General features: G+C 38.6%; 1 protein-coding gene across 1 annotated transcript in view; it reads left to right on the top strand.

Moving 5' to 3' along the window:
• The first annotated feature begins 4,370 nt into the window (after window positions 1-4,370).
• CNTN3 (contactin 3) overlaps window positions 4,371-23,733 on the top strand; it is an 89,659-nt gene continuing 70,296 nt past the window's right edge. Inside the window, exon 1 of the mRNA XM_010166296.2 lies at window positions 4,371-4,451. Coding sequence (XP_010164598.2) covers window positions 4,371-4,451 — 81 coding nt within the window. The remainder of the gene's footprint in view (window positions 4,452-23,733) is intronic.

Here is a 23,733-nt window from a genome sequence, read left to right as displayed (position 1 = left end):
AGCTTTGTTGAAGTGCAGATTTTCTGAAGCTTTTCAGACGTGCTTCAGCACCATGAATGATTTCAAAACAAGATTATAATTAGAATGAAATAAAACTCTTGCACCTCAAAAATTAAATTTGGGTTTCTTTCTGCATCCATCTCCCCAGTGCAAACTCCATGCTCTCTCTCTGTGTGACTCTTCTGCAGGGTTGTTTTCTTGCTAGGGCACTTTGTATCAAGGTACTCTTAATACTTTACAAACCAATTAACCTCCCTCCTCATCTTCTCCTTCCATGGTTTTTGGGAACCTATGTCAGACAGAGATTTCCTAATCTAAATTTAGTTCCTAAGTCAAGAAATTTATTTTTTCAGTACTCTAGATATTCTCAGGTTCATCACCATTGAATGTTATCTCGGTTTAGCTCGCTGTTTCTTCCAGTTTTGTTTGGGTTTTTTTAAAACTAAAGCTGTCAAACTTACCCAGCAAAGCCAGTGTAGTCCTTATCACATCTAACCTTGTACTGATATTTAAAGAGATCTTGCTAAGTAATTTAAATGCTGCTTTTTGTCAAGTACCCCCCCCCCTTTTTTTTTTAAGCTTGAAAGTGAGGCCTTGTTACATGGGAGGGATAAAAGAGGTTTCACAGTTGTTAGCTAACAAGTCTGGTACTTTCTTTGCCTTTTTTTGTGACCATTGATCAGCTGTGGTTACCTTTTGCATGCATTAATCTTGAGATGGACCCTGACATTCTTCTTTTAGTATCAGTGGAAAAAAACTCAGTTGAAATTTAACCTCTAGCATTCAGCTGTTTTCAAATTACACTCTTAGGCTGAGACTTGATTTCCTACCTGGAGACTTGAGTAACAGGGATACCCAAATAATAATTTTAATCTCTAAATTATACAAAACTGAGATAACCTGCTATCATTTCGTTGTTCCTTGTGTTTTCTCCTTCTTCCCCTTTACTTTCTGTCACAGTGGTCTGAGCACTGTCCTCTTCCAGTGGTGAGTAAATGAAGAACTCGTGTATCTAAACTAATGCTGGAAGTCACTTTGCAGTAGCAGAGGGGAGCAGGGATACGTGGGGCCAGACAGAGCAGGCGAAGAGTGGGAAGAGATGAGACGCTGTTCTATTAAAATAAAAATAACTTTAAAATACCATATTCTATGGTCTTAATAGTAACCATTAAATGGTTCGATTCTGTTACAGTGCAGTGTCATGTGCAAGCTCATCAGCCGTTCTAATCAACTGAACATCTGCAGCAGCTTTATCATGGTCTCCAGTGGGTATTACTCTCCCTGCTAGTTCAGTTTAAGTGTTTTTTTTTTTTTCTGTTATAATCTCACTTTGGGGCTAATATCTCTGCTACTAGTTTGAAATTTGGCTGAAATGCAGTACTTAAGTTTTCAGGCAGTATCTCAGTTTCTCTTTTTAAAAAAAACTTTGCATAAAAAATATTTGAGCGTTTTATTTCTATTCATAAGAGAGGAAAGTCTCTGGGGCTGAATAACTTTTGAAGTGAAACTTCATAGACATCAGTGCAGATTAAGCTGCCTTGGTCTCAAGTAGGAAATAGAAGGGGAAAAAAAAAGTAGTGAAATGGGTTCAGCTATAACCATTCAGCTGTGACTTTGAGCTTTCCTCTCACATCAGTGCTCTATGCTGCAGGGGATTATTTTTTTTGCATGTGACTTTGAGTGAGATAATCATAGACACAATAGATTAAGGGTACCTGTGACCATATCTCCTGAAGCTCAGTTCCTTGCTAAAATTGGTGAATTCTATCTAGCTCCTCTATTCCCAGGCTATAGATATTTTGAAATAATAAGAAAAGACTGGTAAGATTGTATATAAAATTTAAATTTCTCATTTCCCCCCCCCCTCCTTTTTTTTCCTAGATACTTGAATTTATGCCATTTTGACCTCTTAGTGTCTTACTTCTTGGGAATTTTTCTTTTACAATTAATTTGAGACAATGCATCTCCTCACCCATTGTGTGTTGATTGTAAGCAAGTCTTGTGACTAGAGCATGTGGGGAAATGGGGTTGGTCCTTCAGCTCACTGGGTGACATCTCTGCATGGGACTGCAATGTTCCCCCAGTGCTGTTTTTCTCTGTTATCTTTTACTATATAAGATGGTTTGATGTGAATTATTCCCTATGAGCAGTTACCTTGATGTAATACTCTGCATGGCCCAGCGTTAGGCTTGGCTTCTCCATCACTGGGGCCATTTTGAAGGATGCATTGAGCTTCAGAGCAGAAGACTGGCTTCCCCACTCAAACTGCTCCATGTCTCCACCCAAACTCAAAAAACTGAGTTGTTTTCTATAAAATCTATCTAGCATGTGTGTATTAATTTAAAGACTGCTGTACAGAGATGTGTGGTGACCTTAAAAGCAAGGATTTACTGCTAGTTCAGTGATATGTAGGACACCTCACCATGGCCAAAACTGTAGAGGTCTAATAGCTAAAGAAGAAACAACAAAGGATCCCTACAGAACAGGGAAACAACAAAGGAACCTGCAGGCTTCTTCCTCTGCTTATCTGGCTGTGAGGCAGAAAACAAGCCTGTGGGGTCTGTCCCAGGTCAGCTTGCCTGTGGTCATCTCTTCCTCTCTGCTTGCTTCTGCTCGGAGGGAGAAGAAAGAAACCTGTGTTTGAAGCTGATGGAAAGAAGAGAAATATTTCATCACTGTGCATGTAGAGCAATGTGTCTTACCAACAAGTTTGCATCAATTTTATGTCAACTTTGGTCTAGGGAGTTTTTCTCCTTGATATATTGGTCAAGAAGAAAGAATTGTATAGTGAGGTAGTAAAATATTAAATTCACACCTATTAGTGTACAAATGTGCCTGAGGACCCATGTAGGGGACAATCATCTGTCTCAGTTGTATGATACAATTGCATGTTTGGGTCTTTGCTATACCCTCCTTTGTAGTGACTCCCTGATAAGTTATGTAAAAAGCTAAATTTGTGGTTCAAAACCAATCGAACAAAAACCTCAGGAAACCTGGCCATCGTAGCTCTGAAATGTACCACAGGAAAGGCTGCCTCTTCTTGCTTTGAGTAAATTGGCCAGGAAAGCCTGCATTAAAATGTATTATTAAAGGCTTTAAAATACAAAATCTTGGAGACTTTTTCCATTTAAAAGCAAAGTTGAGTCCAAGCAGTTGTGGGAAGCCACAGGAGCCTGGTGGCCTTTAGATGGGAGAGGTGCAGGTGGAACCTGGGCACTCAGAGGCTCTTGTTCATCTTGTCTGTTTAATATAGATCATTACGTGTATCTATATTAGATATGTACATATAGCCAGCTGTAAAGATATGTGTATGTATGTGTATATATACACAGCTAGCAATATGTTTTACTGTTTCACCTATAGAATCTATAATTGAGTTTTTTCAAGCCCAAAGTGTCCTGATATTTAATTAGTCAGCTATAAAATTATTAGACACGGAATGCTTTATGGTATTTTCCAACCGAAATGATTTTATGATTTTCTCATATGTTGCCGTTTAAATTCTCAGTTTAATGAGATTGGGATGTTGAATTTCTGTATGGTCTCCTGTAGTGAGAGAGATGAGAATGACTAAAACATACATTTTCATGAATATTTTTGGGATTAAGAGCAGCAGTATTTGTTATAAGGAGCTTTGCAAATCACAGTAACTTCTTTATCAGGAAAAGGTTGAAAAATCTATTCCAGATAGTTAAACACTGGGACCTGTTGTTGTAAATTTTGGTGCAGTCTGGTGTTGAGAGTATTTTAGTGTTGAGTTTTGTATGCTTTTTTGTAACAGAGTAATGTATTGTCAAAACTTTAAGCAGTTTGACTGTGTTGCTGTTTTGTCTGGTGGTGTTTAATGGTCTGTCTATGCTTAGGCTTTTTTGGTTTGTTTATTTTTTTTAATCTTCCTGTGTTGTGGGAAGACTTCAGGAAATGCTTGGGGTTTGTGTTGGCTTTTTTGTTTTGTTTTTGCAAGTGGTTGAAGATGGTCTGTTGCTACTCTGTGGCATTTCTTTGCTCCCTAGAGGCCTTAGTTCAGGTAAATGGAACTGCCTGAATTCCAGTTTCAGGGATTTGAAGCCTGTTGAAGGGTTGAATGAGTGTCACTTGTCCTATACCCTGATTTTGTGTAGGTACTGCATTGCTACAGGAGAAATAGGAGGGAGAATGACACATTCCGCTTATAAAATGATATTGGAGCTAGAGGGTATTACTGTGGGCAATAGGATTATTGGAAGTTCAGCAGTCTTTAAAATTCTGATGAAGAGGGAGCGATGGACAAACTGCTGTAGGTGACCCTCAGAGCCAGGCCAGCCCATCCTGATCAGTGTTTGTGGGGCTCCCTGGCCAAGTGAGGTGGGACCTGCGGGAGGTGGATGTTAATGTCGGCTGGGACAAGGCGAGATGTACACATCAACTTTGTTCTGGCCAAGAAATATCAAAGTGAAATTATGTATGCAGTGGTAAGTGATGAGTTATATTTGGGCAACTATGAAGGGTAAAAGAAGCTTTTGAAATTATGATTTGTAGGAGATGGAACCAAAGGTTTTTTTGAAAGAAATACTGTATTATTTGTATGTCACAAGAGACCACTCTCTCTATGTTAATACAAAGGCTCCTTACTTTTATTAGCCATTCTTCACTCCCGTGTAACTCCAACTGCCAAAGGTCAGTTTTATTTTCAGAGATTAAGTATTGACTCAGCTGCAGCATTGCGCTGTCTCCCAAGGCACGCTGTGCTCATGGCCAGCACATACTACAGCAGCCCTGGAGAGCTGGTAATTCAAATTACCATAGTCATCTACCAAAAACATCATAGTCATCTGAGCTATGGAAATAGAAATTAGACAGTCAGGTCCCCTCCTTTCCCCTCACTGCAGCTACACAAAGCATAGTTGATCCAACTTCATATTTGATTTTTCCAATAGCTTTGATTTATTTATCATAATTCTAGAGCCTTAGATTATTTTGAAGTGATTTGTGACATCTTGTCATCTGGGTTCAAAGAATTTCTGACCTCTGGTAGTACCTGTCTTGGATTGCCTGGTAGAAGGTGATGACCCATATCTGTTATCAAAAGGATGTCTGAAATTGGTAAGTTACAAGGGGAAAGCCTCAGGCATACAAATTATAGGGATAGGTTTGAAAATAACAGAGGAATACTTTATTTGTGACAAGTTTCTCTTCTGAAAAAAAAAATAAAGACTTTTTGAAGTGTGTTATTGGTTTGAAATATTGTTATTCCAAGAGAGGAAGAATTAATGGACAGAGCATAGGTCATGCCATCAGGGGGGCACTGCAGTTTTAATATTACAGCACGATAATCATAGGGGTTTGAAACGCAAGAGGCTGTTCCACTGATGTTGTGTAGCATGGGGTTGGGAAGGCATTTAATAATTTACTGAAGTGTAGAGGAATGTATCTGTATAATGGTAATAAACGGAGGTATTTAAAGTAGAGCAGAAGTTGGCTTTTGGCGATGACTATTGAATATGAATACAGATATATTTTTAGATTTTAATAACACTTGCGGGAAACCTCAAACTTTTCTTTGTGCTAAATAGACAAGATTTCTGATTACTATAGGTAAAAGATTTTTTTTTATTTTTTTTTATTTTTTTTTTTTAACCAAGAAGTTGCAGCCTGAAAGTTTTGTTACACTGTAAAATCACCCTTTCCTCCTGTATGCTTTGGAAGTATAATTTTGGTACTGAAGAGACGATTTTACTTGGAAACTGGAAGCGAGCTTGATGGTAACTAGGGAATGAAGTAGGGCACACGCGGTCTGTGTGCAGAGGAATGCGGCAGCAAACCTACAGGTCTGCTCCTCGGGGCTCCAGGGCCATCCCTCGGCAGCAAGGACACAATCTGCACTTGCATCTGCATCAGGACTGTGCTCTTTTTACTTAAAATCAACTGTCTTGGCTGATGCATGTGCAGTTAATATTGTCATAGCAGGTGTTTTGGCTAATAGGTGTTTTAATTCTGTTCCTTCTGTGAGTAGCAGTCTTGTTTGTTTTTAATGCTTGTATTTTCTGTAACTAAAGCTTTTCAAAATTTTATGGTAAGAAAACATCAAATACTTTGTTTCTGATAAACTGGTTAATCACAAGCCATGAGTGGCTGGACAGAAAAAAAACCAAACAGTATTGAGGTAAGTTTTAAGGTCTCAAGAGTGAACTTTTGTCCAAATCTGCTTTGTCTCATGAACTTTCATATTTACCAATGTGTGGATGTTAACTGAAGTGAGGTAGACAAGAGCGATATAATTCTCTTAATATCTCTATTTTGAATTTGAAAAATTAAGCTACTCTATTAGTGTAACACCTTCACAGTACCAACATTTTAAAAAAAAAAAAAAAGACATAATTTAGTTTTTAATGACAGTAACTAAATGTATCCTCAAGCTTGATTTGCTGTGTTCAGAATGTTGGGTTCCATGTATGTTGGGTTTGGAGTTCCTGTTGCTTAAAAGAGTTGCTAACTTTAAAATGTATCATGTAATTGATTAAATTGAGTTAAAAGAGATTCTGATAACCATTTCCCTGTAAACTTAGGGAAGAATGCAAAGCTGGTTCTTTTGTGAAGTGTTCCCATGGGCGTCCCAAAATTGATGGAGATGGACTGTCTCTGCAGGTGGTGCAAAGTAAAGACCTCTGGCTAGGTTTAAAGAGGCTCTCAAATTGTTGATATGCAGAGTTGTGGAAGATGGCTGTCTTAAAATAAAGTAGGATTCCTCAGGGCTCTGAGTTAAATGTCATTCCTTAATTATTTTCTTTTTTGCAACTTCACTGCTTTTGTTGACATGGAATAACTCCCCAGGGAAAAAGGCTCAGCTGAGTTACAGCTTTCTTTAGTGGTTATAGCTCTTAAATGGAAGAAGTGTGACTAGAGTTGGGTAAACCTGTTGGCATATTCAGACAGGATCTTAATGTTGTGATGAATAAGAGGTATAAACTCGGTGACACTGTTTCTAGAAAGAATAGTATACAGCGAGAGTGGGCATTCAATTACTACAAATGTTCTATGCTCCAGTGGGAAAGGAGGGACTAAAATAAGTATAGGGCTTGGGAAGATGCTCTGTAAACCAGAACCACCTGTGTGGTCCATGTACCACAGAGATTTAGATCAAGTGCAAAGGATGGATGGGCAGGGGACCGTGGCTGAGAGTCAATAAATGCAGTGGGATGAGATGAGCTGTAATAAAACTTTCCACAGAACAGCTGCTGGTTCTTGTATTTTAAGCTTTTGTAAATTAATTTTGTTTGAAATGATGCTTTTAACTAAGTCTCTGCTAATGGCACACTGGAGATGACTTTAATCCTACTTAGTGCTGGGTAATGGTGAAGTTTCTCTAAAACTTTCTTCTTCCTTTTTGTGCTTACAGTCCAACTTCTTCAGGATGATTTGTCTATTGTTGCTTTCCCTGTAGGGATAGGAAGGCTGAGAAAGAGCCACAGGCAGACTCACAACTACTACCTGCAAATGCTGCTTGCTAATGAGTGGTGCTACCATGCAGCTGTGGAACAAAGATCTAATGAGACCCCAAAGGAGTCAGAGCAATCACAGTTTTCCTTGGAGCACTATTTTAAACTTTTCTTTGGAACAAACCATAGTATTGCTTAGCAGTTTTTTAACTCTATTCTTTGTCATGCTTCTTGAGCTTTTAACTGGTCAGGTTTTCAAGTGTGTCAGATGCATTTGCATTTCTTTCAGAAGTATGTTGCCAGTACTGGCTCTGTAATATTCAGTATTTCCTTTGAGTTTTGTTTTTTTTCAAATACTTTCCAATCTCTAACATTAAATTACTCAAATACTTTAATCTGTAGATCTGCCTGTTGGATGATGTCATAGTTGAATTAACTATTTCCTTTGAGTGACAGAAAGCCCTTCTGAGAACTCAGAAAGGAAAGATGTGCTCATCTTGAGCTGGCCCTATGGCTGTGCTGGTGCAACAAATAACAGATATAAAACTGACTTTAAAAAAAATAAATCTATGGTCAACTCTGGCATTGGGTAGTTCTGCCCTTGGTTTGATATTTCCATCTGCCTTCAACACTTTTGATTTGAAGTCATCTCAACAGAGACAGATCCCAGTGAACTGGGCTATCTTGGTATCAAAGCAAAGTCTAGAGACTAGCCAGTATTACAGGAGGACCAACCTGATGAACTTAGGTGCAAACATATTACTTTTATAGTGGTTCTATTCTATTTCTTTGGCATTTTTCAAAAGCTTATGATTGTAGCATCTTTGAAACATATTTTTGTTTTTTACTGAGCATGTATGGTAACTGGATGCTTACTGTTCCAAAGCTAGAATATTTTCATCATGGCACTGGTTCCTGTCAGTCTGGGAATATGGACTATAAAAGACACAGACTTGGTTCAGTGGTGTGGAAGATGAGTCTGCCATGTAGGCATTCCTCATTGAAACAAAGTAAATTAGGTAATTTTCCACAGCTAGTAGTTTAATTTTGAGGGAAATGAGAAATGGTTATTTTTCAAACCATTTTTTTCCCCTGAAAATAGAAATAGGCGACTGAAATTGCTGAGGGGTATTCCACACTAATCAGTGCATCTTGTTTTTATGATGACCTGTGGAGATTACTTTTATCATTAAGTGTAGTTTTAATATAATTTATCAAGATGAGATTGTAATAATTCTTTTTCTTTGCAAAGATATGCTGACCTCTAGTGTCAGTCCATCAGTTTATTTGCTGTTTTGTGGTCAATACAGAAAAATAAGTTCTAGATCTCTCTAGCTCTCCTGAGTTCCAGGAATTTCTGATTAATTTAGACTCAGTGATACTACAAATTCCTTTAGCTCAAACTTAAACTTTAACTTGTCAGCCAGGTCTGACAAGTTCCATTTCTATATATAGAAATAAAAATTCCACCTTTGGGGACCTGCTGCTTTTTCCACTTGACGCTGGGTAGTAAAAATTAAGGTCACTGAATAAAATTACTGACTCTTGAACCTTTCCCAAACTTTCTATTTCTTTCAGACTTTCTTGTCCATCACTTGCTATATTGTATGATCTGAAAGTGCATAGGTTTTGGAAAGCTAATTTTGAAGTAAGAAAAATCAAGTTGAATATTTTTTATATGTGTGTGCTTTCATCCTTCGTAATTTGTTTGGCTGGTGGTTTTAAACTGATAAGTTTACTTATCTCTGAAAGTCAAAGAAACATATACTAAATAAATAACTTATTTTTTTCTGGTGTGTTTGCACTACTTCACAGGTTTGCTTTCTTACTGTTTTGAAATATCTTTGGCTTCTCCTGAAACCAGGGCACTATCTAATGCCAGGAAACTTTCTAATTTAAAAATATATATTTATACTTCCTTTTACATATTCTCTGGGTATTACTCCCTTTGTTTCTCTACCTTCTTTTCCAATCAGAGCAGGTGCTGCTTGTCTTTATTCTTTCTGGCCTTTACATTCAAAGTCCTGAATTTCTATGGAGGTGATTTAAGTCCATTTATTTCTAAAAGCACCAAAACGATGTTGTAGATCTCCCCCTTCTGCAAAAGGAAGGGGAGGTAAAATTGTTCTTTGCTATTAAGATTACATTACTCTGTTTGTAAGATGTGACATATTTGAAACATTACAGTCAAATTGCAAGGAGCTGCAGCCTTTTTCTTGTATTCTTTCTCACCTCTTTCTGAATGCAGATGATCTGAAAAATGACTGGGGTTATCTAGGAGCTCTGAAGGTGACAAAGATGCTCAGCATTGCCATCTGATTTTTGAATCCCTGCATTGGCAGTGAATAGTTTTGATGCAGATTATTTCCATGTGCTAGCTAATGGGAATACATGTATTATGAAAAGTAACTCACTGCAACCAAAATCCAGAGTAATGGATTTTTGTCTGTTCTGATGGGGATCTAATTTTTAGATTAATACTTTTTTTCCTTTTTTTTTTAAAAAAAAATATTCCAGTAAAGCTGAGCTGCAATGGTAGTCAATACTTGATTTTTGGAGCAATTTCCTAGCAACAAACTTACTCCAGTGATAAATGTTCACTGAAGGTCTGTCAACAGCCTAGTACCATCCCCTGACGTGGCAGAGGTGGCCTGGGTGCCGAAGGGGAGGGCAGGGAGCCTGTGGTGGGTCTCATGCTTTGCAGCCCATCATGTACCTATTGCCAGCACACTGGGATGGCATCGGTAGAGAAAACCTCCTTGTAGCTTTTTTCTTTAATGGGAAAGCTGTTGCTCAACAATGAACTGAGGAGAACTTTCAAAAAATTGTATATTTTGGTTTCTGCTTGGTGTTAAATTGGTGTGCGTATGAATTTGCATCTTCCTTTGTAAAGAACTGAGCTGTTATTGAGCGTAAGGATGTGTTTAGCTGGCTTAAAGCTATAAATTTGGATGCTACTAAGTGTCATGTTTTAAAAATGAAACTTTAGGTATTCAGGAATAGCTCCTAGATTAGCAAAATCTCTCAGAATAGAGAGAAAATGAAGCATTTAAAGTAATTTAAATCTTGCAAGGTTAACTGGCTGGTAACTAGTCTCTTTTAGATATTAAAACTTACTAAAATGAAACTCAGGCAGAGGTTGGGATGTGTTTTTTATTATTTTATGCCCATATATAAGACTTTGCAATTTCTTTAGCTTCTGCCAAAGCACTTTTTTGTGGCCTGAAATTGATCTATCATGTTCTGCTTTGCCCAGAGCACTTAAAGAACAAAATCAAATTAATTTAGCTTTTCCATCATTTCTTTGCCCTTCCTTGTAAGACTGCAAGAAAGCTGACACAGAAGAGTGACCTACTTTAGCATTCCACCTCCTCCCCTTCCTTCCCTTCCGGCTGTCCTCACTTCTCAGGGCACACATTTCAGCTATACAATCACTGGTTTCCACGGGCTAGGATGACGATGCTTAGGCAGGATTTAGCATTGCAGCCCCAAACTGGGAGTGTCCTGAGATGCTCCTGTGCCAGGCTGGCGTGGTAGTGGCACAGCCCTGGCTTCTGATGGCTACGGGAGCAGCTGGTCCTCAAGCAAGGTGGCTGTGTCCTGGATGGGTGTCTGGTTGTCCTGCCTCTGGTCTCTGGCTGCCTGTGGATAACCTTCCTCAGGGGAAGGGTTTGCAGGTGGCCTTTGGAAACGTGGCAGGAAATGACAAAACTCAAGTTTTCCCATTTCAGCAAAAAGTATTTTTTTCATTTTCTGTTTTTCTGTAAAATATATTCATATTTTATTTTGTTGTTCTGTTTTGGGGTTTTTTTGTTGGGTTGGATTTTTTGTTTTAAAATCTTGAACTGGGTATCTGATGCAAAACAAGTTTCTACATTCTTTTACGTGATGTCAGTATGTGAATCTGACCTCAGTTTGTGGGTTGTTTTTTGTTTGGGGTTTGTTTGGGGGTTTTTTTTTGGCCCCAAGAAAGGAAGAATTATAATGTTGCCAGAGCATTGTTTTGGGTTTTTAACATACCAGAATTTATTGCACTTACATGACTGCTTTTGGAAACCAATAAGGTTTTAATTGCATATGATAAACTCCTTCAGATCGTGGTCTGTGAGAACTGGGCATGGTTCCTCAAGCTCTTAACCAGAGAGGTGCCTGAGGGTGGGATCTCCTCCTCTCCTCAATTTTTAGGTACTTGGGAATTGTTGTACCTCTACAGCAAGATCTCTCTTGTACCAGCATTGCTGGCAGCAGGTACCTGCTGAGTGATCAATACCTATTACTTGATAGAAATGTGAGGTTTGGGGTTTGCTTGGTTTTTGTTTTAGAAACACCTGAAAAAATCAGGAAGCATAGTCCATGACAGTATGGAGGAGAGGATGCTGCTGCCAGGGCCGGGTGCCTTGTGGTGGGAGCTGATATGAGCCCTGCGGGAGCTGGGATCACAGGATATGGAAATACACTGTTCTTGTGGCAAAGGGCCATGTGATGTTTTTTATGAGGAGCTGAATTTCTCCTGGCACTTTGTGGGATGGGGATGTATCGGTCTGTGATCTCTTTTTCTAGGGTACTTAGCTTGAAATTCAGACACCTGATTTACAGAAGTATTAGAAACATTCAACCGTAATGTGAAATATGGTTCACGTGGGAAAAAATCAAGTTCAGACATCTCGGATTTGGTGCTTCAGATTTAATGGTTCCTTTCTTGAGTAGTATTTCTGATGATTGATCTGTAGACTACTTTCAGAAGGAACCATTTAGTGTGGTCTGTGTACTGCAGAACCTCAAATGTTGCCCAGCGACCCTTCCTATGAGGAAAGAAGATGCTGTGGAAGTGACACACACAAAATACAAAGGCCACAGTTGAAATGCAACAACTTCAGAAAAATTACTATAAAGCTTTTTTAGGACAAAATAAAAGTAAAATAACAATGTTAGAGTAGTAGACCTTAGCAAACCTCTTCTCATCTAGCCAGTAACAAAGGTAGAAATGGAAGCTAGCAGATGAGTTCATAGCATGTCATTACACCTCATGCACTTGAGTGCAGTGTGCTCACTGGTGGTTTTTTGTTTGCTAGCTCATCCTCGTCAGAGTTCTACAATGCTGTTATGCATATTGAGTACAGACCTAGTATGGAAAACAAACAATAAGTAACGGATTAGACATGGCTTTAGTTAAATCAGTTATTGCACATGTTCAGATTGATGCCAGCACAGTGCAGTGCAAGCTGTTCTTGTAACAAATGCATTGAACTACTGTACTTTGTGTATGACAGCATCTCATGTGCTCTTCCTCTAAAAACTACTGTTTCTTACAAATAAATAAATGCTGGAGATTGAGAAGTAGGAACTACAGAATCAATTTACCCGTCAGCTCTGCTGCTGCTAAACTGTGTAGCTTCTAACACCTCATAGACATACTTAAATGTGTATATATGTATATACCCTTCTGTTGACAGTTCAGTCATAGGAAAAAGGAGGAACATTAGAGGATCTGTCGACTTTATGTTTATTAAAAAGTACATTAACAAGGAAGGCAGTTCTTAGGGATCATCATGGGATTCAATTTTATGTTTGTTCTTTTTAACAGGTTAAACCTTGCCACCTGGAAGACTAAACTTACAGTTCACCTGAGACTGAACCAGAATTACTGAATTTAGGTGACTGAAGATGCTACTGCTGTGGAAACAGCTGTTCCTGGTATCATTTATTGGCTGTCTTGGAGGTAATAATATACAATAATCTCTTAACTTCCAGTTTAGAGCTACGCATAAGTCTCTAGGTTCCAGATTTGAGCTGCACTCGAGGAATAGAACCAAAAGGCTTCGAAATGCAAATGTAGTGTAGAATTTAGAAACTAAACATGCAATAAATAACTTACAAAATATTAACAGTGACTGGATTAAAGTAACTTTTTTCCTTCAAAGTTACTACATAGGGCTGTGCTTTCAAAGCAAGCAGAAGATATTTGAATATGTTAAGGCTGTTATTAGTAATGCATGCATTGTAGGTATACTGATTTAATAGCTGCAGTGTGTGTTTTTCCCTGACTGTAAACTTTATATTTTTGCTATAACTGGGGATGATTGCTGCAGCTTTTCTCAAAACTGTGTTTACTTTAGAATGGGTTTATTCATGAGGAGTAGTGCTATGTTATCACTGCACCAGTTCAGAGGTTTTCTTTTCCTACTCCACCAGACAATAACCCAGCTAGTTCTCAGTGTTTGGAACTTGGGCTGCTTTTCAGGTCTTCTCTCTCCTGCCGTGTTAGCTCTTGTGAGTCATTTTTCTTCACCTCACTGAGGTCAGTGCTTATAGCAGCAGCAGAAGTACCTCACTTTTCTTGGTGATCACTTCATTCAGCACATGTCCTGCTTGAGCATCCCTAGCAATGCCAGGGTGTGTGTGAGGGGGAGAGGAGAGGCCCCTGTCCTCAGGGGTTGATTCTTGGTGATCTGTTGAAATCACACTGGCATTGCCAGGGCTGCAGAGAGCAGACGTAGCTGATTGTGCCCAGGTTACCTACATGCATCCTCTTCAGAGTGATCAGTGCTGCTTTGGGAAGGAGGGCAGTATATACACACATGCTTTAATTGAAACATGCAAATCAAATGGTTTATAGCCTGGATCTGTTGCAAATAATGTGTTTTCTTTGCAACAGCTCTAACACAGGGATGGATAGAGAGACCTTGCAATACTTAACTAAAATGTATGAATAATTTTTATGCAATAAATCACTTCTATTGGTGATTGGCATTATGCACTTTATTTGTAGTAGAATGAATTATTTCATGGTTATGTTAGTGTTAGATGAGCACTGATGCTAAAAATAAGCTTGGTTTTTAATCTGTTGAAAATAACTTCTATAATTTTTTTTTGTTTGATATAAGGTAAAGAAGATAAGGACTAATAACTTCATCTTGCTGTAGTTTTTAGTTACATTTGTACAATTTAATAGTTATCCTTTGGATTGTAACAAATATCTGAGATACAGGTAGTATAAGAGAGGAAGGCTAAAAAAACCCCAATATTTCATTCATACATAACATGCAGTAAAATGTTCTTTTAGAAAATGACAATCACTTTACCCTTATTGAAGATGTATCTTTTTAAATCACAAAGCATGTGAATCTTCTGGCTTGCTGTGTCGAATTTAAATATGCTCTTTTTTTTTTTTAATGGAAAAAGCCTTTGAGATAATAGATGAGGTAACATTTAGACCCAGGACAGGAGGTTAACTCTTAAATAGCGCAGGGTTCTCCTAGTCTCCCAGGCACTGCTGATGTGGTATGAAACATCTCCAGTTGGAGACTTGCAAACAACTACTTGGAGTATGAGCTGCTGTCTGCAACATCTGTAGAACTATTGGTGTGACATCCTCAAAGCTTTACTCAGATCACTTTGACCTTGGTAGTGCTTCATGTGGAGAAGTACATAACCTCCCTCTACAAGGATGAAAGATTTTTTCACACATCTGTTCAAGGACTTTTTTATCCTTTAATCTTTCTTACATTTTTATTTCATGTCATTTCAGTTCTTTTGGGTCATATTTAAAAGCGGCTTAGATGAAAGCAAGTTTTGGTTTTGCTGCCTGTGAAGAAAGGTTGCCTTAAGGATCCAGGATGAATGGGAAGATTTCTTACATTAAACTGTATTAACACCAGGTCTACCAAATTACTTCCTGAAAAAAATGTAGTAGCAAGTGTGTGCTTCTAAGCAAATATAACTGCCAGAGGAGGACATGGTATGAAAGGGGCGATGTTAGCTACAAATTCAGCAATTAACATCTGTCAGACCAAGTTCAATATTTTCAATAGTGCAGTTGGCATTGACTAGCATTAAGTTTGCTAATAGAGAAGTGATTGTTATTCAGCTAATTACTCTACTAGTAGAGTACTTAATTTCTAATGACCATCGCAGTAACAGGGAAAATGTTGCTAATATTTTGAAGGGCAAGTGGTTCTGGTCTTGTGTAAGAGTGTTCTCTTCCCTCGTTCATCCTGCTAGCCCTTCTTTGCATCTATTTCAGTTCATCTCCCTTCAATTAGGGTATGTCCCAGATGTCAGTTTAGTGGCCATGAGGAGCTGGTAGATTGGCGAACCAGCAAGAAGTCAAGCAGAGAGCTACTTTTCACATTGCCAAAAGTCAGATGGTTTGATGGAGCAGGACCACCTGGAAGCCTTGAGCACCCATAATTGGTATATATCCCTGACTTAATGTGGTTATATTGGTATGATTGAGAATGTTGTTTGGAGTTAAGGTCAGCACTTGCAGAGACAAGAGTTTGAGCCAGATGTAACTTGCTGAACAGCCTGAATTAGGCATTTCCAGCTGCCTAACCCATCTCACTTGAACCTCTGTGAAAGGTCTCAGTTGTGACATACGGATCGTCTGCTGTTTTGAGACTGGGCATGTGTTTAATGCTAACATTACCCGTGTGTTTCAATTGCTTGAATATTACTAGTGGACCCTTTGAACAGTGTGCTTCTCAACTGCACAATCCCAAGTGGATTTTAATTTATTTCAAGACAGATTTTAGTAAGACCACACTGTAAATGTAAAACAAGTTGTTAAGCAGTTTTGCGAATATTACTTTTAACCTATCATTAAGATAGATCAGCAAGTATTCTGACTCTCTGTAGAAAACAATTTTTCTTATGCTCTGCTTATAAGCAAAAAGACAATTCTTTTAAGACCTGTCTGCAGTTGAATGTTATGAAATAACACCATAGCTACAGAAACTGAGATGCTGCTGATCTTGGCTTATAAACCTTGGCATTTTCTGTCCTTACAGATAATGTATTTCAAACTAGTTCCCTTATTGCAGTGTCCTGTATTGAATTGCTTTTCATTTATCCTATGTCAATCTTCACAGTTCATCAAAATGGGGATGTGAAAATATCTAATGAAAAAAAAAAAAGGCCCTTGGGTTTTTATTTATTGATGTATACTTATCTGTATGACTAATGATCCTGCAGTCTCTTTGCCCATTTACCTTGGGGAGCAAAAAGGTGATTACTTAGCATTAAATATATAAATATAGAGAGAGTTTCAAAATTTGTACCTTGTTAGGAAAGGAATTTCAAAACACATACTTTGGTATTATGTGTAAATTACTCTGAAGAACAACTTCAAAGATAAAAATGAGTAAAATATGCAAAGCAACATGAACAGTTGAAGTGCAAAACTAAGCCGTGATCTGTGGTGAAGTCATTAATTGATTCCAGGTCTGTTACAAGTTCTCCTCACTCCAGTATGGACTTCCACTCCTCCCCAGTGACCCAGCTGACTTCACTTACTCTTTTGGTGAACTGGATAGCAGTTCCTTTGTTTCCAGAATGCAGGAGGATAGGTGTGCTGCAGACTGTGATGCGCTGCTATTGCAGTGACTGGTGAATATGGTGAACATCTGAGATAATCAAGGTACACGCCTATGGTGTAAGTGTGTAAACTGCTTCTTTGCAGTTTGCATGACAGCTGGCTCTTCTTACCACTCTTGCTCATTTTGGCTTCATTTTCCTGGGCTGCTCAACTGGAGAAGAGTGAGCTCTGTGGGGACCCCTGCCTCCATCAGCTCCAGCTGGCACAAGTGCTGTGTGTTTGCTCACCCAGCCTTTCACAGCAGCACTGGTGTGAGCACAGGCATTTGTTTATTTTGCTTTCTCATAATTTTCTATGTTTTCAGCTGTTTTATACTGCTAGAACTGACTGCTCTGTTCTCCCTGGGAAGGTATCTTTTTAAAGAGAATTGAGAGGAAAAACAGCTTTTGAAGGATGTTTGAAGGGGGAGGAAAGCTGTGAATAAAGTGAAAGCTCAAAGAAATTAAACAAGGAGAACCGTGTCTGTAAATGCATAAAACTTTTGTTCTTCAGCAGATGAAAGGACACATTTCAAACAGCATGTCCAGGGCGAGACCTGTAGAATCTGCTTGGGCTAACTTTCTCTGCTAAGCTTCTAAATTGTTGCCACCACAAATAGTGTATCCTAACACTGTCTGCATTTTATATAAAACAAAAAATACCATTAAACTTTCCTCAGCCACTACAAGCCTTGGTGGGTGGGGAGGACCAAACAAACCAAAAACTATTGTAATGTATAAACCAAAAAACACCTGGGCCATAACACATTTGGACACTGAACTGCTGTTCCTGTTCTGTCCCTTTACACTGAAATTTGCCAACAGGGAGGTTTTCTTTCTAATTCCTTATTTTAATAGTCCATTTGAGTTTAAAACTAGGTCATGTTATATGTATTTCTTTATGTCAATTCAAGTGTTTTCATTGTTTTCATTTTCATTTTAATTTTTTTTTCTCTTGATCTAATACAGGAAAACAGTTAAACCCTCAGGCTCAGCAATGTCATGTACCAGATCCACAGCTCTCTTCTTTATTAGTATTAAGTTTAGGAGACTTAGGAAATTGGAAAGCATGATTCTTACTCTTTATTTTCCAAAGAGCGTGAAACCAAACCTTCCATGTTCTTACTGATTGTTGCTATTAAGTTGTGGTATGATGAAAGTAGAAATACCCTCTTCAGAGGGAAAGCTTGGCTCTCCACATGTGGAATACCATTTATGAGGTGGTGAGTGACTTGCTTGCTTGGGCATGTATAAAGGATCTCAGGTTCCTGTTTGGACCTTACATCTTCTGTCCCATAGCAATATAGAGAGGTAAAAAGAGCATCCTACTGAAAAAAGGGTGATATGGGTCTACTTTTTAATATCACTGCACTTGCCCTGGATCCCAAATATGAGGATCCTGTAAGATCAATGAGATGAGTGAACAATGTTCCTGTTCATTTTAGCATCCAGTATAAATGGAGACAGGGTTGAATCTTTGTCAAATCCTTACTATCCAGCTGATCTAGAAAGCCAGTACCTTGCTCCTGTACTAAGTTTACAGATGCACTAGTACATACATTTCCCCATCAATCTGGGATATGTTTGGTTTTGTTTGTGGGGGTTGTTTTTGAGTCCTGCTGTAGGATCTGACCACAGTAATGGATGTGATCTCAGTCCACGCTGCTTGGCAGTTACATGTGCAGTCTGCTTAAAGAGCTTAGTCTCTCGCCCAATATCCATGGATGTATCCTGTTATCTTCCTCTTCATATGCATTTATGTAGTGAGATGCTGTTTCCTTGTGGCTATACATCTTTTGAAGGCACAGGAGTGTTGTGGTTTTGGGGTTTTGTTTTTGTTTTTTTTTTTTTTTACTTTATATGTATGTATTTCTTGAAAACAAGGGATGTATCAAACATCAACATCTTGTTGATTTAATGTAGATGAGGAAATAACTCTTGTTTCTGGTGAATTCTTGTATTGAAACTAATCCTGTGTAGGAGTATATTTGCAGTCATAAATGTGTAATTCTTAGTGTAGCATTCTTGGACATTGGCAGAATGTCAATGATACTTTCTTCCCCTGTGCAAAGCAGATATAGCTCTTAGAAACTTGCAATAATTTTGATTTAGTCTTCAGTGAGGAGTTACTGTATGAGTGAGAGTCCATTTGTAGAGAAAAAAAAAAGCTATCATCACTTACTACTCTGACACTGCTCTTGTTAAAATTCAGTTTTCATTAAGAGTTACAGCATTCAGACAGAGCCAGGCCGTATCTTAATGCATAATGGTTTTGCATATTAATAGTGATATCCTTTTTGCATGTTATACTTGTATGGTCATAATGTTAAAATGCATCTGTCAATAGTGACTGTCAGAATTGTTTAGCTTGGATTGCTTGTATATTGCTAGCAAGATTCATTACGCTGATAGAAAATTTTGTTTGCTTATTAAATTAGCTTCAAAATGAGGAACCAGTCTTAGAGTTCTGCTTTTCTATGAATTGTTTGATGTCACACGTGCTTCATACAGATCTGGTAACAGAAAACAAAATTGCTGCTGTAAATCTGAAAAGGTGCCCATTGTAGATAGCCCTTTGCACTTAAACCCAACATACTTCCAAGCCTAACTACTCCTCTACTATGATGAGCAGAGGATACAGAAAACAGCCTGACATTTAAGCTCTGGGAAGCCAGAAATTTGCCATGCTGCAGGCATCTTTTGCCTATAAACTGACAGATGTTGGTAGCTTACTGGAGACCCAGTTTCACCTCTCGCTATGAACCAGTGTAAATGTTGCCTCTGCCTTCATGATGCAACTCTTGCTTTTAATACAACTGCAGTCTTTTTGTACACTTGTGCCTTAGCACTGCGAGCTTTTCCATTTTCAGCCTACCAGTGGAGCACACTCATATTTTTTTTATTCTTTGTCAATGTTGCAGTCAGAAGGTGAGCAGTAATGGAGAATGTTGCTAATCCGCTCACTTTGAATTAAGTGAGGGAATACATGCAGTCTCCTTCATCAGGATCCCCTGTTTTTTTTTATTTTTAGCCATATGTAAACCTAGGGTGGTCCAGGTCAATGAAAAGGTTGTCATTGTCTTAGTGGACTTTCTCCAAGTTCAGTGGATTTACAAGAGTCTGTATTTCAATGGTGGGCCTACTCATAGCAGTTACAATATTTACATCCTTAAGTGTTAAAAATGCTGTGATACTAAAACTCCTGTTGAAGAGAGACCTTGAATACCTCTGAAGTCTCTTCAGTTTCTGCTTCATCTTCTAAGCTGAAGAAAACCTCCTCTTGAAAAGCAGTTACTTGCTGCTGCAGATACTGTCTAACCTTAAAGCTGAATCCCCTCCTCCAGACAATTAATGCTTCATTTCAGCAACACAAATGCTCTCTTTATCTTCATTAATTAAACTCATCACAGATTTTATGTCATTTGAATGGAGAAATTTTGGCTAGTAGCAATTCTAATTTTTACATAAATTACCGAGAAGAAATTTTCAAAGTGCTTTTTATCCTGCAATAAAATTTTGTTATTGCAAATATTACTGAGCATGAAAGCTGTACATGTGTATTTATACAGTTCTTCTGTGTAGTGCAGTTTAAGGTATGATAGAATGTGGCAAGTAATTCCAATATATTTTTTTGTAATAGGTTTTAGAGCTTGGGTGCATTTAATAGTAACCCCTAACAGAATACTTACTCAAATCCACAGTCTAAATATTTATTAAATAGGAATGGTGACAACTCCCAGTGCCTTGGGACTTCTGTTTGCTGAGTTTCTTGGTAGATAGACCATTGCCAGGTATTCAGTAAATGCCTACTTATTGTATGATTTCAGTCTCCTGTCTCTGAGAGAGTAGCTTTTGAAGGTACATAGCTGTTCCTTAGCACGTAGCATGCCTGCAGTGTGATGAGGGTAGGACAGGAGCTTCTTCACAGCTGTTTCTTGGGTTGGGAGGGTCTAACACTGACAACGCAGAGCTTCAGAGGAAGCAAGGTCTTGGGAGTCATTGGCAGGATACCTGGCTTCCACCCCAACATCAGACAGCCCTCCCCTTCCATCCCACGGTGGTACAAAGGGACACTGGGAGCTTTGTTGAGGAAAGGCTGTGTCATCTCTCTGCAAGCTGGGATCCCCCTTAAAGCATCAGCTTATCTGTTCCCTGTCCCCTGGCAGCATCTATTAAAGTCATTATTTATTTGCCAGGCTGTCCCTGCTGTACATAAAAGCTTAAAGCTTGGCTGTTTTGCCTTTCTTCTGGTGGTTTGGGTAATGAAATGACAAGAAAGCTTTCATTTATTGCCTGGATAGCCATCCTATTGTTTCTTCTGCCTTTTGACAGCAAACTAGGCAGAAGCATCCCAGGCTTGCTGTTCAGCCATCTTCATTGATTAAACTACCTTCTGAAGTATCTGTGGTTGGCTGTTGCTGAGGAATAAATGATGACCAAGATGGATGAGTAATCTCATCTAGTGTGGTAATTCCCAGGGTCTTGAGTACTACCTTTAATCTTCTGCTTCTTAACCAGAAAATAGATCTAGTGGTGCTTGTTGCTTTGTGAAGGCTGGAGATCTGCAGGTGAGTCATGCTATAGAAATACCAAGGTGGGCAGGGGAAAACCCTTTTCTCCCCAAGCAGAAAGATAAAAGACATTGAGAAGAAACACGGGGGAAAGGAGACTTTGGGAGAAGTTTGCTGTGCAGAAAACTGTCTCAGCCCCTTGCTAGGAAAACTCAGGAACTGGAAGGGGGGGGGGGGGGGGGGAAACAATTAAAGTGGTTGTGAATGACAGTTGAAAAACAGGAGAGGTACACTGCAGTTGAAATCTAAAGCTGAATAATTTGGCAGATGTTCAGGAAAACAGAACTGTGAATAAATACTTTGGTTTGTATTTTAAAAAGCCTTCTAGAAGAAACTGTTCTGATTTTATTGTTCTTAATGATCATGTTCAGAATGAATGCTTTGGATTTTTAATTTTTGGTAATGTTAAATGTGCTGCTGCTAGCCTCTTGGACAAAAGCTTCATTTTTGCCATAATTAACCTTTCAGTTTTTTGTTTAATAACAAATAGGATAATATTAGCCTTCAACTTTTCCAGTACAGGGAGTATATATCAGTGAGGTTTTTGGGGATCAGTATTTATAAGGTATTTTTCACACTTGGCTTTCAGTAAAAAAATAACACAAGGCTGTAAAGCAAAAGCTTAACCTCAACCATATTACTATACATGTTTGAAAATCTAGGCGCATAAAAGCTCATTTATATTCTTGTCTGATTAGCACAATCAGAACTTATTGATGCTAAAATGAACCAAATTTCCATAACTATAAACAGAACATTAAAATATAGCTGTTTAATGTAGCATGATGTTTTTTCCTTCTTGGATGGAACAAATAGTTAGGACTTCCTTGTCGACTTTTTAGGAGTCTTGTAACAAAGTCAAAAGTATTTCAAACACGTGTTTTGTTAGGAATGTAGGGTTTTTTTCTAGACAAGCCCTGCGTGCTCTCTTGGAAGAGAAGGAAGATGACACGTAGGTGAGTGTGTTTGTGCTTGGTTATCCTTTACTCTTGCATAGTCGAGAGTCAGATGTTCAGTGACTGAGCTTGGTGGAGAAACATTTGAATGCAAAAACTTTATTTGAACCAGTTGCTGGATGTATTTGTAGCATTTTAATCCAACAGAGGGGAAGAGAAAGCCTTGGTGGGGAAGGGGAAGTATGGAGTAACTTCATGCAGTGGTATACAGTCAGGAACTTTGTATACTGAAGCCAGCTGGATGTTTCACTGCCTTGTGAATTGAGAAACCTGGAATAGCCTAATGCGAAGGGCACAGGGCTGTGGGTTTTAAGGAGACCTGAGTTTGAACTGTGGTGGTTGTGACCGTGTTCCAGGTGACTTAGCAGCTTCAAGTCAAATTGCCAGGAAAAAGCACAGTGACCCTTGTAAGGAGCCGTGTGAAGAGACAGAACAGAGACTTCCTGCATTGTTCTAAATACACATTGAGGTTTGTTCCCATCTTCTAAGTGTCATTTTGTTAAGAAGCACCAAGTGTGAGGAATTTGTGGATTAGCATCACTTTTGTTTAGTAGAGGCAATGGAGTATGTTAAGAGCTTATTTTAAATAAGCAGAAAATGTCATAACTCCTGTGCCACTCCTCCACTGTTGCAGATTGGAGAGGCTCAGAATGGCACCTTGTCCCCGGTGAACTGTGAGTCACACCTTGTACCCAAGGCATAGACTTTGCAAAATAATTCAGTGCATCTTTGGGTGTGCTGCAGCAAGAGGCAGAAGACTGCAAAGAAAAATGTAGTGTTCATTTGCTTTTGGTAGTTGTTGTGCAATGAGAACTTCAAATCGTTTAAAACCTGAATTAAAACCAGCTTAATTTGCATAGTTGAGGGTAATTAGTTTACATTTTATCCTGGCTTCTCATACAACTGTTTATAACTCTGTAAGCAATATAGAAGATCCCCAAATAGTACAATGTTAGATTCAGTTAAGGATTCTCCTATACTTCAGAGGTGGCCAATAAAGATGTTGCTATTGGTAAACAACTGAATGGCAAATTTTGTGCTGCTGGAGATAACAGGCAAGTAGTGACACTAACAGCCTTGGTACCAGACATGGGATTTGATCCACATTGATGTGACTGTACCCCAACAAAAATCTTGTAATGGCACCTTAAAGGAGCTTCATATCTGCTTCTTGGTCACTTCTGGGAGGCCTTTGCATAGCTTGGAAGTGCTAAAGTGCAAATAAGAATGGGTCACTTAAATCTCTGCTGCGTGTTGAGGAAATTTCTTAGCTAGTTCATTCCAGATTACTCTCTGGTCTTTGTTGCCAGAGAGCATCCAGTGGCAGAGACTTTATGAATCAGGTCTTTTAAAGTTTCATCACATTTCTCATTTTTAAGGTTCACTGTGCAGGGAGATCATATGGCATGTTGTTTAATGAGTCAAGGCAGCTATGGG

This window comes from Antrostomus carolinensis, unplaced genomic scaffold (assembly GCF_000700745.2).
Source record: "Antrostomus carolinensis isolate BGI_N321 unplaced genomic scaffold, ASM70074v2 scaffold9334, whole genome shotgun sequence".
NCBI lineage: Eukaryota > Metazoa > Chordata > Aves > Caprimulgiformes > Caprimulgidae > Antrostomus > Antrostomus carolinensis.
The sequence above is the reverse complement of the archived record's forward strand: the minus strand, read 5'-3'. Positions and strand labels throughout refer to the sequence as shown.